General features: G+C 35.4%; 2 protein-coding genes and 1 long non-coding RNA gene across 4 annotated transcripts; all 3 read left to right on the top strand.

Annotated features, from left to right (window-relative positions):
- The first annotated feature begins 736 nt into the window (after window positions 1-736).
- LOC123714648 lies at window positions 737-1,770 on the top strand. Its single transcript, XR_006754338.1, has 3 exons — window positions 737-846; window positions 1,207-1,355; window positions 1,593-1,770. It is a non-coding gene; the product is annotated as an uncharacterized LOC123714648 (long non-coding RNA).
- A 507-nt stretch (window positions 1,771-2,277) lies between these two features.
- LOC123714397 (Down syndrome cell adhesion molecule-like protein Dscam2) lies at window positions 2,278-6,230 on the top strand. The gene is made up of 9 exons (XM_045668636.1): window positions 2,278-2,282; window positions 2,423-2,577; window positions 3,215-3,285; window positions 3,372-3,594; window positions 3,724-3,851; window positions 4,263-4,425; window positions 4,557-4,683; window positions 5,333-5,504; window positions 6,216-6,230. The coding sequence occupies exons 1-9, from the start codon at window positions 2,278-2,280 to the stop codon at window positions 6,228-6,230; spliced, it is 1,059 nt and encodes a 352-aa protein (XP_045524592.1).
- A 3-nt stretch (window positions 6,231-6,233) lies between these two features.
- On the top strand, window positions 6,234-15,924 carry LOC123714646 (Down syndrome cell adhesion molecule-like protein Dscam2). Of its 2 annotated transcripts, none has more exons than XM_045669004.1 (10): window positions 6,234-6,395; window positions 9,717-9,890; window positions 10,218-10,400; window positions 11,335-11,622; window positions 12,268-12,406; window positions 13,035-13,177; window positions 13,381-13,611; window positions 13,955-14,095; window positions 14,396-14,501; window positions 15,285-15,924. In XM_045669004.1, exons 1-10 carry the CDS (start codon window positions 6,368-6,370, stop codon window positions 15,334-15,336), a joined length of 1,485 nt encoding a protein of 494 aa, XP_045524960.1. In that variant the 5' UTR covers window positions 6,234-6,367; the 3' UTR covers window positions 15,337-15,924. The 2 variants fall into 2 exon arrangements, with proteins under 2 accessions (XP_045524960.1, XP_045524959.1); XM_045669003.1 differs by having other exon boundaries at window positions 13,032-13,177.
- The last annotated feature ends 475 nt before the right edge of the window (window positions 15,925-16,399 follow it).

Below are 16,399 nucleotides of genomic sequence, written 5' to 3'. Positions count from 1 at the left end.
GAAGGTCGCTACATGTGCCGCTCTGACAATGGTGTTGGTAGAGGACTGTCTAAGATCATCACTATCTCTGTTAATGGTGAGTACAAGTACTTTGTATAATCACCTCTGTGAAAAAATATGTCCATGTAAATGCCGAAGGTTGGAGATTTACAATTACTACTGGACAACTAGGCACAAACTGGCCTACATGGATCGATACAAATACATCACATGGCGTTTTGATTGGTTGGTAGTTCAACATTAATCTTTAGTAACACATTATTCAGCCTGTTGACGTCCACTGCTGAACATAAGCCTCTCCCCTAAATTTCCAGTACGGCCAGTTCGCCGCGTTTTGCATCCAAAGCGTTCCCAGGTCATCTGTCCACCTTGTCCTACCTACCTAGACCTTCACCGACTGGTCTGGCCTTATTTCTTGAGGAAAGTTTGGAATATGGAGGTGCTAAAATTTAATTATAAAATTTCGAGTTGCTACAGTTCTAAAGACTATGACTACTCGAAACAAAAGGAAGTAGCTTATGAGCATATGAACAGTATTTCTGAAACAGTTGTTTGGACATTTCTGCGATGTTTGCATTTGTAAATTTCTTAATTCAGCCAAATTTTTTACAAACTTAAAAAACTTAAACACCTCACGTATTATTTTTTATTTTTTTCCTGTATTCAACGTTGCGATTCATAGATATTTTCTGCGATTCCAGAGCCAGCCCAATTCGAATACTCGTCCCGCAATATGTCAGTTCGACGGACGGCGTCTGTAACTCTATCTTGCGCTGCTCGAGGCGACTCGCCCATCCAACTTCACTGGACTCACAATATGAGACCTTTGGACCTTATTACTTACAGGTAAACCTTAAATTTAATATAATACTTGAAAATTAATCTACGTCACATGGAAACCCACTAAAATAAGAATCTTATGAAAAGAACGCATTAAAAGCATAGTTGTTAACATTTAAATATCCGAAAATATTTGTTTTCTAAATTTCTTTTCATATATTTGTCGTCGGTATTTAATATATATTAAACAAACGAAATAAACAAAATATTGTTGTTGGTTTGATTAGCAACTAGACTACTTTTCTAAAAAACTTTGTTTTAAATATGCAACATATACATATACTATGGAATAATTGATGGCTCAATTTTGTCACAATCATATTTCTGTCATGAATGAAGTTGTATTATTTTTTCTTCGATGTTTAGGGTCTCGGTATCAGAGAAACGATCAGAAAGCGGAGCGAGTTCTGAGTTGACGATAGCGCACGCACAACGAAGGGATTCGGGCGTTTATAGGTGTCGCGCGGAAAACGCTTACGGCAGAGATGAGCTTCTCATATACCTGGCGGTGCAAGGTATAAATGCTCATAATTCAGTATTGGGACATATTTCTATTGTTGATGCTACCTGGCCTTTTGCCTGGTCTGGCCGTTGTTGGTAAATATATATTAAATGGTTAGAGTAGATTCCAAAACCTAATTTAATACTTTTTTGTTCTTTGGATGTTTTGGTACAATTGGCCGTAACGACACTACACTACCAAATATTAGATTTTAATAATAATAATTATGAACGAAAGATTTATTTAACAGAGTTTCCGGAAGCGCCACGTGGCTTATCAGTGAAACAGCGCGAGGGTCGCGCAGCAACTGTGCAGTGGCGGCGCGGTTTTGACGGCAACGCGCGTCTTCGTGCATTTCGTTTACAGTATCGAGTAGTTGGTCACACGCAGCTGCCGCCTGATTGGAGCCTTGCTCCTACACGAGAACTCCCCGCTGATATCTTAGTTCAGAAGTAAGTAATAATATAATTATAAAAATTCCACATCAATAAAGTGGGAGGTAATGCAATTAAGCTTTTTAAGCGTTTATTGAGAATGTCTTAAGTAGTTTTAGATCGCGGGAAGTACAAGTGAACGTATTTAGGATTTTAAGATAATTATAGCGGGGAAGGCAAAGAAAAGTAGGCCGAGGGGCAAGTGGAAATGCGGCGTAAAAATATGACACCACTCACCTATAGTCCTCCGTCTCTTCATCTGTCTCCGTGGGAGAAGACTACAAATAAAAGTATAAGCACAAAAAAGCGGAAGCGTAAGCAAACTAAGCGCTTGCACACGCGTGACCTCGCGTCGGCGGTTAAGTCTTGTCTTAGGCGCGGGAGCATGTAGAATGGTCCCCTCCTCCTACACTTGCAGATAGTAAAAGAGAAAGAGTGGTGTTTAGGGAATTGGTACGGTAAGGACAGAAAATGTGTACAGAGAGGACTCTAGGTAACTGGATGGCGTGAACAATAATATTAAATCTAAATTTTCAGAATCTTCCTTATTTGATTTATATACCTGAATTGCTCCATGGTTGTATTAGAGAAGTCACTGTCAAAGTTTTGTGTTGTGATAACAATGGTTATGACGGTACATTTTCAGGCCGGAATCGTCAGATCCTGAGTCAGGAGTTCTCCTTGAATATCGTGTTGAAGGACTAAGGCCTGCTACCGCTTATGCTTTAAGACTAGCAGCTGTTAACGATATCGGCGACAGCGACTATTCAGATTCAGTCATTGTAAATACTCTAGAAGAAGGTAGGATTTTTATTATAGTAAAAAATTGTGCCTACACTTCGTTACGAGATAATGGTTATAATTCATAAGAATTATGATTTCTTTCTCTCATACATTTAGATAATATCCACTAGAACCACTAATAATAATCTAATAGTTTATGTACGGTTCCTGGGTCAACGGGATGCTTCAAATAATAGAGATTTATTGATTTACTCTATATTTACCACTCGCGTGTTACAATAGAATATGAGCGAAATAATGACGTGCTAATTGCTATATACCGAATGAATACAATTTAACAGTCAAAGAGAGTGCCTACGTCTGGCTATGCTCTCGGGGTGTAACTCCCATGATTTAGTTAGCTATGAACGAATGTAGAAGAGAGTGCCTGCGTTGGGCTATACTCTCGGAACGTAACTCCGACGATTTGGGAAATCGTCACGCTTATAAGTGATCGATATGTACAGCCATGGCACGTACAAACATAGGAATTTGTCAAGCTTGTAAATGAGCAAGAATGTACGAACCTTGGCACGTACATAGGGATCATCACGCTTATAAACTAAGAAAGCCTGAGTGAGCAAAATGTACAGACTTGGCTCGTACAGTTTAGTTGATAGAGACTTATGTGGTTATGTGAGTGTTTTGTTTGCAGCTCCATCAGAGCCTCCCAGAGGTGTAGAAGTCCTACCGGATGCTCCCGGCGAGCTACTTATTAAATGGCAGGTGCGTATTTTTTACTAAAGTTAGTACTTCCAATGAAAATTTTAGTTGCGAAGGCATGATTAGTGTCTTTTTCTTACTTATTCCAGGCTCCTAGCCAAGAGGCATGGAATGGCGAGCTCTTAGGGTATGCGATATGGTGTCGGGGTGAAAACGCATCTCTGTCTCTTTCTGTCGCTGGATGGGCAGCTGCGAGTGTAAGGCTCGGAGCACTGAGACCGCACGCAAGATATGACGTCACAGTTAGAGCGTATAACTCTGTTGGTGCTGGACCTGCATCTACGCCTCAAGCCACAACAACCTTAGAGGATGGTATGTATTTTTCATACTTCCACGAAATGTGAAATTGTTTCTCAAAATAATAATATAACTAATATGTTCTGTGTTTGACCTAAATGTATGTGATATTCCTATAATATATTTTTGTTACATTTTTTCCAGTTCCTGATGCACCCCCTGAACATGTACGCTGTGAGCCACTTTCATCTCAATCACTCCGTGTCTGGTGGGAACCACCGCCACTGGACAAACGGGGAGGAATGCTCATAGGATATGAGATATCTTATAGGGTAAGAATTTGTAAAGCAGGCTTTATAATAATCTCTAAAAATGAAGTATTTAGAGATAATATAACAATACATATACAGTATAGTAGTTTGTAATGAGTACTAGAAATCCTTTAACACTCATTATTAATAAAGGAGGAAGGCTTGTCTCTTTTGTTTGTGATTGTTTCAGAGAGAAAATGATTTTCTCAAATTTAATGTGAAATTTTGGGTGCAATGAACAATTTATAGAAAATATAAACAATTTATAATATATCTTCATTTTAAAGTACTGAGAGTTAAGTAAATCATAATAAATAAATAGAACCTTTATGTGTGCAATGATTGCATTTGTTTCTATGGTTATATTAATGTATAGAAATATTGCCAGACACACGTTTTCACATTTTGTAATAATTCGAGATCTGTATCCAGTCGGTAGAACGAGCATCTGGCGTGTGGGAACGCCGGCGTGCTGGAAGTGGTGAGTCGCAGTTGTCCGGACTGCGAGCGGGAAACTACTCGGTGCGAATTGCTGCTCGGTCCACTGCTGGCTTAGGAGTCCCAGCACATATATACTGCGCTACGCTCGATGATAGTACGTACATTTATATGGAGCCAATTAAAATCACTAACAATAACGAAACATATGCCTTATGATAATTTCAGTTTTAATGAGATCCAATCAGGTGATAAATTATTCTGTTCTCAATTTACATCGTTCTACAGTTCCAGGCCCTCCTGCAGATGTAAAGGTGTTTCCTAATACAGAAGACTCGGTTATATTGAGCTGGTTACCGCCAATGCAGAAAAACGGACAAATACTTCATTATCGCGTTTATACTCGTCCGCAAAGGTGTGTGAAATTCTATAACACTGAGGCTATTGAGGTCATTAACAGATATCTGGAATAATTAGTTTAGTAATGTTTCTTAAGAATGTATGTCTGTATCTTTTACACGACACTGGTAGATAAGGTACAACGTATAATAAATAAAAAGCTGCATTGCTTTGGTTTTGGTGAATTATTTGATAAAACCGTTAAAAATAAGACTAGAATGATGGAACTGGACTTTATGTATATGTCGCAGTAAAGTAGTTAAATCAGAGAGTTAATTGAATATCTTGACAATTAATTAAAGATCGAAAAAATGTCGCTAGCAAGCGACTTGATTGAATTTCGATCTTTAATTAACCCTCTATAGATTCAATTAACTCTCTGATTTAACTACTTTACTGCGACATATAGACAGCGGTTGTGCTAACAGAAATCCGACTTTCAATGATATGCTGAATATCCAGTGTCCAATAAAATAATTATAAATTTGATTTAAACAAAAAAATATATAAATAAGAGATCAGTATTACACAAATCTTCTTCTAACAGATTTGTGTAATAGTTTTATTTAATATTATATTTTATAGATTTACGTAAAAACTCAAATCGTTTCGTAGGAACTACTGAGTTCCCTTAAATGATTGTAAGTCTAAAATTGTCTATACAGGATAGGTCGTCAGAGTGAAGTGGTGACGATATCCAGCAGTCAGCAGGATCAAGAGCAACAATTGGTTGTTTCGGGACTGCAACAGCAATTGTATGAATTGTGGGTGTCAGCCGCGACAGCCGCGGGGGAAGGCGACATGAGCACCATTGTTGCTGCTAAGCCTACCTCCAAAGTTATGTTTTTAAATATTTATTATTATTATAAACGATTTAACATGACATATGCACTGAAAGTAAAAAAATATTATAAATGACATTTACCTAGTATATGTACCTACATCACTATACTTGAACTCTTCCCTAATTTGTAATATCGAGACGTGTTCGCGCTAAATCGGTGTCAATCAAGAAAGGATGACAATTGTCGATTTGACTTTGACACACGAACCGGCGTAATGGCGCAAGGGAGTTAAATGTTAACCGCCGTCGCGTGCGCATATATACCGCATACCGTATAGCATTTACTTTTTTTTGATTCATCATTGAAGGATCCAGTGTTTGGAGTGAGATACGCCACCGTTGATGATAATTGCTAGTTTTAGTCTTATCGATTATTGGATTCCTTTTTTTATTATACTGCCGAACCAGCGCATACTATTACACCGAGGGAAGGGACATATACAGGATATAGCTTCCGGATACCCAGGCCCCACACAAGACGAATAATTTGAATCGAGACGCACATCTATATAATTTTTAGTTCCCGAGACGTTTGAGGAAAAACACAAGACATTTAGGAAGCTAAATTGTTTTTAATTTGAATAGGTCGAACTAATTTTTCAATTCCAAGAATACGAAAAACATACAGTCATTTTTTTAAGTCGTAAAATTAAATAAAAACATATTGTCAATATTGAATACTTATATGATAATAACTATTTCAGGCGGGGCTAAAGTGAGTTCATTCCCTCGTCGTTTAACAGTTCCTGTTGGCAGTTCAATCGCGATTTCATGCATTGCCGCTGGAGCTCTTCCTGTCTCACGGCTTTGGACTCGCAGACGTCCTCCACCTCCTCATGCTGATCATCGAATAAGAATGGAGGGACATATTCTTGTTATTAACAGTAAGCGTACAGGTTTTTTATTTATATATCACTACACAAGAAAAGCATAGATAATACAAAAAACAATTCAATAGCCTAGTATCGAGACGGCCGAAGTATGGCTGCATTATGCCAAAAACGTATTAGATGATATATTTTTATACATTTGAATATTCATTAAAACCATCTCTTACAATATGTATTTTATAAGAATGAAAACAAGTATAGATAATATATATACGACATATACGTTATAAGATTAAAGCAGTGTTGGCCTAGTGGCTACAGCGTGCGACTCTCGTCCCTGAGGACGTAGATTTGATCCCCGGCTGAGCACAAATGGACTTTTTTTCTATGTGCGTCGGTAACATTAGCTCGAACGGTGAAGGAAAACATCGTAAGAAAACCGGCTTGCCTTAGACCCAAAAAGTTGACGGCACAGAAGGCTGATCACCTATTTGCCTATTCGATTAACAAATGATCATGAAACAGATACAGAAATTTGGGGCCCAGACCTAAAAGGTTGTAGCGCCATTGTATTTATATATATATATATAATAAGACGAGGAGCGGCTGATAAGGTTCCCTAAGGTCTAAGTAGGAAATATACCACTTTATTATTAAAGTCTCCATTTTTACATCAAGAGTGTTAACAAATACAAATAAAGTAGAATAAATACTAAAGTTCGGCTGAAAGATGCATAAAGAAATGATGTGTGTGTACCAAGTTTTCTTAATCAACCTATACAATCTGAAACATAGGTAATACCGTTACCTTAACAAATTAGAAGGGCTTGTGTAGTCCCTATAACTTATATTCGTTTTAAAATACAATGTATAGTTGATAGTTGTCATTGACAATTATTACAAGCAACGTTACCGTTTTGTGTAACGCTTTTGTAAGAAAAGAAAGCGTATATTAATAGGTATGTTAGGCAAAAGTCGCCGCCGTGTGCCATCCCCCCCTCCCCACTTACTTTTTTACCTCTTGCCGTCGGCTTTCGGGCTTCGGTTCTCAGTCGATTTCTCGTCATGACCGAAGTTAGTTGCGTAATCCGTTCATGCGCAGCTGCCATATCTTATGCGCCGTATCAATCCTAAGTCTTACGACAAAAAAAAATGTGATAAGCAAGAACACATAATTTGTGATGTAAAAGTGGTAGTAGCTTCATTACCTATAGGGTAAAAATACATATAAACTAGTTGTTAAAATATATGTCAATTAATGTATGCTAACAATCTATTAAGTGATAAGCAGTTAAAGTGCCATATAAACGAATGAAAACTTCCGAAACAGCAGTAAGTTTCTAAAACCTCAATTATTTTTTCTCTAAACTAACATTAGTTAAGTTACATATATATTTTTTAGTTAATAATTAGAAGTAGTCCAGTCATTTAAGCTTAAATTAGGTAAGAATCTCGGAATTCGAGATACCCAGCTGTAAGTCTGTAAATGAATACTGAATACTTTATTTAATTACGTATTCGTTTGTGTTGTATCTTTATAAATTTTATAATTATTTAAGTAAGTATTTTCTGTTTGCTAAATACCAACTTCTTATGTTTAAAAATAAAAAGCTATTTGTATTAAAATAGGTTTAATTATATTTTTTATGATTTTAGATATAATATAAAAAGAAAATTTTTACTTGATGTAATTTATATTTGATCGTATTTATATTATTATATACGTAAGGTTATATTTAAGATTTGTAAAATTATTATTGAATATTTATAATCATTGATTTATTGATAGTTCATCAACTATATATGGCGCGTTTTCGACCGGAGGCACCGGTTGACCTGAAGTGATGCGGTGACCGCGCGCTCTCCGCCCTCTATCTCGAAAACGGTTCACCGTATAAATTTTTTTTTTAAACAAAATTTGTAGAGAATTTTGTATTCTACAATATTGATAATAAAAACAAATAGAAAAAAACACATAGAAAATGAGATATTTCAAAAAAAGCGCAAAAAACCGATTTTTGTGACCTTTGACCTTGAAATTTAATAGTTGCTTACACCCTACCATATGTAGGTTTTGAGACAACTTTTAGGGTGTCAATATACAACTATTTACAGACGTACAGCTGGGTATCTCGAATTCCGAGGTGAACTTACTATAATGACTGGACTAAAGCGCAAACCAAATGTTACCAATCATTTACAATGCATTTGAAGCCAACATAAGCCCTTTAGATTTTCCCACTCACAAATTGTATTGAAGTGTCACTTAGATCTTAAACTCTTGAGCCAAGTTAGTGTTTTGTTAATCCAGGGTCACTACTAATAAATTATGTTAGTTATAATCTCATGTATTAATCGATTAAAGCCAGTTAACACTCAGCTTCAAAACAAAGATGTATGTGTTTAATGTAACATATATTTCAACACAGGTTGTAGGGAACAACAACCATCACTGAACTTAAATCGGGACAGATTTTATATTCTTCATGTATCATAAAATACTCGTCATAGATCCAACACAAATAGAGCAACTCATTTTTTTTGATAGGTTATCCTATTATAACAAATCAATATCAAATTTGATTACACAAAATTATTTAAAGTTGCCGACAACTATTTCAAAGCAGGTCACGCGCTTTGTGCTTTGCACTTTACATCAAAGAATTTTGATGCACATCACAAACTCATATAATTAAGTATGGTTTTAACAATAAGTTTAATAATGTGAGTTAATATTATCAAATTTTTTCAAGAGTAAACCCGAGATAAATTTTTCTAAGTTTTTAACCCACTACTGTTTCTATGAAATGTATCGGGTACACTTACAATTTTATAGTAATTATATTTACTAACTAAAGAAACTGTACCATAATATATGGTTGAAATAATGAATATAATCATTAATTTGATATTAATTATAACACTATTAATTTAAAAAAAACATACGAGACAAGTATGGTTTAGGTTTATAATTAACACGTAAAATGAAACAAAACTGTCATAGTTGGTAACTTGGTATACCACACTGTAGTCGGCACACATTGGATGTAGCCGAGATATATTTAAGGTTGCTGAAATTATTGTGATTTAATCACAAGTGAACTTAGCGATAATATTAATATCCCAGTAGATTAAAAGGATAACCACTACGACAAGCCAATGCGCTACGTTGCCGTACTTCACTTACCTACTTTTCTTACTCGGGTACCTTGTGAATGAATTTGCAATAGTGTACACTTGCCTTAATTTGTTTGTTTGAGTAAACGGAGTTCTTTGTTATTTACATATTCCTTGTACTTTTACGAAAATATGCATATAACAAATATACACTTTCATTATAATAAAATGGTTAACATTTTTTTACGTTTTTTACAGAAGTCGAGCCAAGTCTAGCAGACAACTACACCTGCACAGTTCGCAATCGTTGGGGTGAGGATCACGGTACTTGGGAGTTGACGGCATTAGCTCCACCATCACCACCACGTCTTACCCTTACAAGTGCATCACCGACCGCTCTACTTCTTGCATGGGACTCTTCTGGAGCTCATAGTCAGTAATAAATTATTCAGTTAATGCTATGTAGTGTTTACGGATTACTTTTAATATGAAATTATTTGAAAAATGCTCCAAAAACCTCTCGTTGTTTCGATCAAAGAAATAATAAGTGCGGAACATCTCATTACGTAATATTGCACGCTAGAAACTAAACAACACGAAAATGTTAATGTTAATAATACCTACGTTTAAACCTAAATATGGATTTATCTTAAACATTTTACTATAAATAAGTGTTCTATTAATAAAGCTATCGTACTATATACAGCTATAGTACAGTTTAAAAAAAAATGCCAATTTCTTTGACTATTTTATATTTAGGTTACAGCTTAGAATATTCGCGAGGTGAAGCTCCATGGCAGTACCGTTGGGTTTGGGGCGCAGCGCGAAGTACAGCACTACGTGGACTGGCTTGTGGAGCCTCCTACAGAGTGAGACTGCGAGCTATGGGAGATGCTGGAGCGGCAGTAAGCGACGTTCTACGTACTGCAACACCTGGTGGATGTAAGTATGCCCATTAATCTGTTATAAATAAGACGACAACTTTTAAAGTAATTTATTTTAACAATATGATTTTATTGTCTTATAGCTATAGCTCATAGCTGTCTTATTAGCTATTTGGTTAATATAGCTTTTACACGTTGAAAGAAAACAATTTTTTTACCGGATTACAGCTATTTGTATTATTATAAACTTATAATTATTTTACATAATTTAAAAAATTTCTGACGTTTCGCGTGCTTTACAGCGTGCGTAGTCACCGTAACCGTGTAAAGCATGCGAAACGATTTTTGTAAGGAAACTTCATTCTTGTGTATATTAATGTTAGTATATGTATGTTTCATGTTAGTATTAAATAGTAATTACTAATGTTATATGAAGCACCTGTAAGTTTACCAATTAATAATTACCTAGAAGTGCAGTACTTCCTATAGAGTTGGAGGGCGATCTTTGGAGTCAATAAAATTCACACAGCAATAACAGTATCATTGTTGAATAAATTTTCTTTATCGGAAATATTCTACAAATGTAGCCAAAGACATGCATAATCAAAATTATATGCGTTGGTACTCGTAAAGAAGTGTTAGTCTAGTGGTTTGCGACTCTCATCCCTGAGGTCCTACGGTCCCCGGCAGTGCACCAATGGACTTTCTGTCTTGCTTGTACGAAGCACGATACATAGCTAGGAAACCGGCATGCATTGTATCCAAAAATCTGACTGCGTACGTCAGATACAAAATGCTGTACTCGTCTATTAGAGAAAAAAATACGAAGTAGTTATACACAAATCTAAGGCCCAGACATAAAAGGTTGTAGCGCCTCTGTTTTTCTTACTTGCCTTTGTCTTACACGTAACGTCAAAAACTTTTTCCATGCATCGACTTTTTTTTGGGAATTTTCTAGTTCAGCCTCATCATATAGTGTTTATATATTTCAGTATCAAAACCAGCAATTGAGAAGCAGCTGATAAGCACAAACAGTACCTGTGTTAAGTTGAACCTGCTAACCTGGGACTGTAACGGCTGTCCACTGATCCATTTCATCATATCCATCCGTGGGTTTGAGGAGTTTTCCTGGAAGTCAGAGAGCGTAGAATTGGAAGCTAGTCCAATGACTTTCTGTACTCTTCGACCAGCTACCTGGTATCATTTAAGGATCGTTGCAACTACCACAGCTGGAGTTACTACAGCAACATATTACTTCGCTACACTAACTGAGGGAGGCGGTAAGCACGTTTTAGATAATTCTTGAGATTCCTTATTATCGTAAGGTATAAGAGCAACTTAATCTCAAACAAGTCGGATATTATGATTCTAAACGTTCTCTGGGAATTGTGTTACTAAATAATCCAGGTACTGTACGTAAAAAAATATTCTCTATATTTGAGGAAAGGCTGTTTTGTTTTTAATTCTACGTCTTTAACGTACTTACAGCAGTGTTGGCCTAGTGGCTTCAGCGTGCGACTCTCATCCCTGAGGTCGAAGGTTCAATCCCCGGCTGTGAACCAATGGATTTTCTTTCTATGTGCGCATTTAACATTAGCTCGTACGGTGAAGGAAAACATCGTGACCAAACCGGCTTGCCTTAGACCCAAAAAGTCGACAGTGTGTCAGGCACAGAAGGCTGATCACCTACTTGCCTATTAAATTCATAAACGATCATGAAACATACAGAAATCTGAGGCCCAGACCTAAAAAGGTTTGACCATTGATTTATTTTTTAAAGACGCACTTCTGTGTTTTATATTTAAATTAATCTTCAATATATTGAATTAATTGTATAACATTATTTTCTCTCACAAATTAACATGTGTAAGTACAGATAAACATAACTTATTTATTAAGACCGTAACGTGTTTGCTTTGTACTAGAACGCATCCCAGCACCAGCGCAATTTCCATCTGGTGGGGAAGATATTGTGAGTAATGGCGGTGGGGCAGCTTTGTTGGCGGCTGTAGCTGCCTTTGTTACAGCTCTCATGCTACTTGCCGTCGTCGCGTATAAGAGGAGGTAAGGGCAGTAGCCCTGAGTAGAACAGTAGTTCAGTAGGCAATGTTAAATATGAGTTCATGAATAAGATAAAATCCAGCTTTCATATTTTACATTCTATCTAGATATTGTATAAAATGATTTTCTATATATATTAAAGTATAACTTATACAACATCATAAATATGTATATCTACATACACACTTGGCACAATTAAGAAAAATATAATCAAATACCTGCCTTTGTGAACTTAACTTATTTTTTTACTTAGCCTACCTTTTTAGTAGCTACATACCAACATATGGAGTGTTAAGTATATAGAGACAGTTCGATTTTTCAGAAAAAACCTTTGTACTAAATATAACTAAAAAAAATTCTCCATTAAACCTTACTCAGTATTTAAGGAAAAAATAAAAAAAAAATACTCAAATTGGTCAAGTCGTCCTCGCGTTTGGTACTTGGCAACATATTTTGCAATTTATTTATATGACTATTAAAAAATATCGTTACAATTTTAATTTGATAATTTTCACTTATATTTTTTTTATTATGCTGCTTACAGTTTACGCTTGTACAAAGTAGTAAAACATTGCCTTGTTTTATCTGACTGATAAAGCGTCTATATTCTTTACTGATTTTTTTTCAGTAGCCGAGTAAAATGCTTCACCAAGGGCTACGAACCGAGCAGTGTATCTGAAGATGAGAAGTCAGTAGAGAAAAGGGACAACCGGCGAAACTGCCAGCAAGTCTACACGTCATCACCTATAAAAACTAGCAAGAAGGACCAGCAAGGTAGAAGAATTTAATATGATAAAATACAATTATTCCGATTTGAAAAATTACCAAATAAATCTATGAAAAATGTTTAAATGTTGTGTAAAACACCACGATAAGTTACTATACATGTGCATATGTTTTAACATTAATACTTCACATATTTTTACATAAACTATATAATAAAAGACTCATAACTCATGATTACATTTTTTTTTCAGAAATGTATGAAATAAGTCCCTATGCAACATTTAGTATGTCAAGCGGCGCTGTTTGCAGTGAAAGTGTAGATACAGCAGGGTCAGTGAAGTCAGTGGGTCCTGTTGGAACGGTGGGGTCAGTGGGGACGGGTGCTAGTGGGACGCTTAGAACGTTCGGTCGAGCTGAACCCGCTCCGTTAAGTGCTGCACCTCCTCATCGCTCGCATATGCATCGAGATCCTGCTGATTCTGGTGAGTTCAAATAAAAAGCTTGCTTAATTTAGTATTGTCTTTGGTTAAAATAGCTTTTACACATTGAAAAAAAAAAACAATTTACATTACATTACATTTATTATACCTTTAATCCGGTTAAAAATTTGTTTTCTTTCATTGCTTATTTAGCTAAATCCAGATCATATTAAATGTATTACTTTCGTCAAACAACTGTGTCATATTGTCAAAACTGATTGATAGTATAGTCTCTCTATAGCTAACATCACCAGCATGTTACAATCTTTATGTGGCTATAATTAACTATAATTACAATAGACTGTTACTAACCAATAAAAATGCGTCAAATTAAACGTATCCGTAGACGAGTATACGCTGTCACGAGCAATGACGCTGATGGTGCGTCGAGGTGAATCTGACTCGGATTCGTCCGGCTCACCCGAACCGTGCGCCGAGTGTACGTCCAGCGCCGCCTACCGTATACATTGTGCCGTACCTAACAAAGGTATGCTTTTTTAAGCAAACAAGTATAATTGAATTAATGATATAGAATAAATTAAAATAGTCCTTGGATTCAAACCACGTATTGTTTTTATAATTTTGAAATTAGCAATTTATTATAAATAAACACAACTTTCCAAATTTGGTTTTGTGAAAACAAAATTGGTATTATCTAAACGACCCTTTGAAGCAAAATATTTGTCAACCTTAACGATTTCAATCCGATTAAATAATTTAATAATCAAATGAAAAAACAAACAATAGGAATCAAAATCTTCTAAATCTATAATAAAAAATGTTACAGAGGAAGTATTTCGTGGTGTGACGGATTCCAGCGCTGAATCATGCACTTCAGGCTCAAGGGACAAGGCTCGAAGGAGACCACGCCGTCACACACCTACTTCTGCCAGGTTATATTTGGTTCCACATTTGTTTAAGTGTTGTCTGACACCATACGGCAAACCCGGCCATAAGGCTTAAGGGTTTGGTTTGCAGTTTTATTTGTAACTAATTTATTTCTAACCAGAAAGATTAGTTTATTTCAAATGTTGAGCTCGAGTTGATTTTACATACATATACGTAAAACTACTATGTATAGTAAATATTATACGCATTAAGGAACAAAGTTTATAAAATTTTACATTTTAATGTAAGTTATAACAAAACGAACAAGAAGAATTAATAGACACAATACAAAACACACCGAAATTTATTAATTGAATCAATTAAATAAAAAATTATTAAATTCTGTATTTTTTTTAAGAAGTAAAAATACATGAGGATCAAACGAAATCTTTATAATAGTTCGGTACTCTTTAATCTCTATAATAGTTAGCAAAACTCACAATAGATGGCGCCACAACATAACTTTATTAACATGTGTTTAATGCCCTTGCATTACGGCAGATGTCGTTATCCTCAGTTTAGTTGTAACGTGTTTGTTTAGCTTAGATGGCACTAACAGCTGTTGTATAATCTTCTAAATTTAGTTCCAACAGATGTCGCTATAATAAATTACTTTGGATGTTTTTTTAAAACTTATTGCTGCGCTATCTATTGTATCTGTCAAAAACTAACATAAGCTTAAGTGAATTGTACTTTTGAATAATTTTCCAAAGGCCTATATCAACGCGATAGTAAAAAATTAACATTAGGATCCAAATTCAACTGTTTGACTATTGTTTTAATTACAGATACCCTCAGCGACAAGAGCAAGAAAGAAGGGATTTTACAATACACGTTTAATTACGACAATAAAGACTGCTACAAGCATTTAGAGATAAATTATAACTGTTAGTAGATATATGGACGATTTAATGTTAATTTATAAAGATATTTAATATAATTTTTATAATTGACTCGAATTATTCGCGGCCTATTTGGATATTATGAAGATGAATGTGTCATCGATAAAATAAATCAAAATTGTACATTTTCTAAATATTTTTTTGATACATGGATGTTTGTAATTTAGGAAATCTATGAGATAGTTGTATTATAAATCAAATTTAAAACTGCACAAATGTTATTTGTAATAACCCAGAGATGGCGTTGGGTATCAATATTAATAAGAAAATAAAAAAGAAGACAATTTTGTAAATATGAATAATGTGTGGTGGAAAATATAGAGCACATAGTATACGTATATACTAAACGTGATACAAGTCTACCAGAGGGATAGAGGATCCTATTCCTGTCGAAATGTTTCATGTATGAAATCATTCTAAACGATTTTCCTATTGTTAATTATTGTACAGTGCTAGTAGTGCTAGGGCCTAGTGCTAGTGTTGGCCTAGTGTCTTCAGTGTGCAACTCTCATCCCTGAGGTCGTAGGTTCAATCCCCAGCTGTGCACCAATGGATTTTCTTTCTATGTACGCATTTAACATTTGCTCGAACGGTGAAGGAAAACATCATGAGGAAACCGGCTTTTAGACCCAAAAAGTCAACGGCGTGCCTCAGGCACAGAAGGCTGATCACCTATTTGCCTATTAGATTAACAAATTATCATGAAACAGATACAAAAATCTGAGGCCCAGACCTAAAAAGGTTGTAGCGCCATGGTTTTTTTTTAAATTATTGTACACCTTATTTTATATTTCTAAGAAAATCTAAGGTCAGTCTTAGCTTCGAAGGTACTTAATTTTTATGTTAAATCATGTCTGATAGACACAATGAACTCGGGAGTCAAGCGGTGTACTTAAAAACATCTAGTATATACTAATGTACACAAAATTAGTCAGGGCATAGTTTTCCGTACATTAATAAAAATAAATTTTTATGCCGCCTTCCATCTCTGGGTGCAATTG

Source organism: Pieris brassicae, chromosome 9 (genome assembly GCF_905147105.1).
Source record: "Pieris brassicae chromosome 9, ilPieBrab1.1, whole genome shotgun sequence".
NCBI classification, from domain to species: Eukaryota; Metazoa; Arthropoda; class Insecta; order Lepidoptera; family Pieridae; genus Pieris; species Pieris brassicae.
The sequence above is the reverse complement of the archived record's forward strand: the minus strand, read 5'-3'. Positions and strand labels throughout refer to the sequence as shown.

What these genes read in the sequence shown, in the direction of transcription:
- LOC123714397 (XM_045668636.1), top strand. An exon ending in CACAACAACCTTAGAGGATG is followed by an intron (nt 3,595 to 3,723) that starts GTATGTATTTTT and finishes CATTTTTTCCAG; the next exon opens with TTCCTGATGCACCCCCTGAA. An exon ending in GTTTATACTCGTCCGCAAAG is followed by an intron (nt 4,684 to 5,332) that starts GTGTGTGAAATT and finishes TTGTCTATACAG; the next exon opens with GATAGGTCGTCAGAGTGAAG.
- LOC123714646 (XM_045669003.1), top strand. Translation starts at nt 6,368, where the DNA reads ATGGAGGGACATATTCTTGTTATTAACA. An exon ending in GTCGTCGCGTATAAGAGGAG is followed by an intron (nt 12,407 to 13,031) that starts GTAAGGGCAGTA and finishes ATTTTTTTTCAG; the next exon opens with TAGCCGAGTAAAATGCTTCA. An exon ending in TAGCAAGAAGGACCAGCAAG is followed by an intron (nt 13,178 to 13,380) that starts GTAGAAGAATTT and finishes TTTTTTTTTCAG; the next exon opens with AAATGTATGAAATAAGTCCC.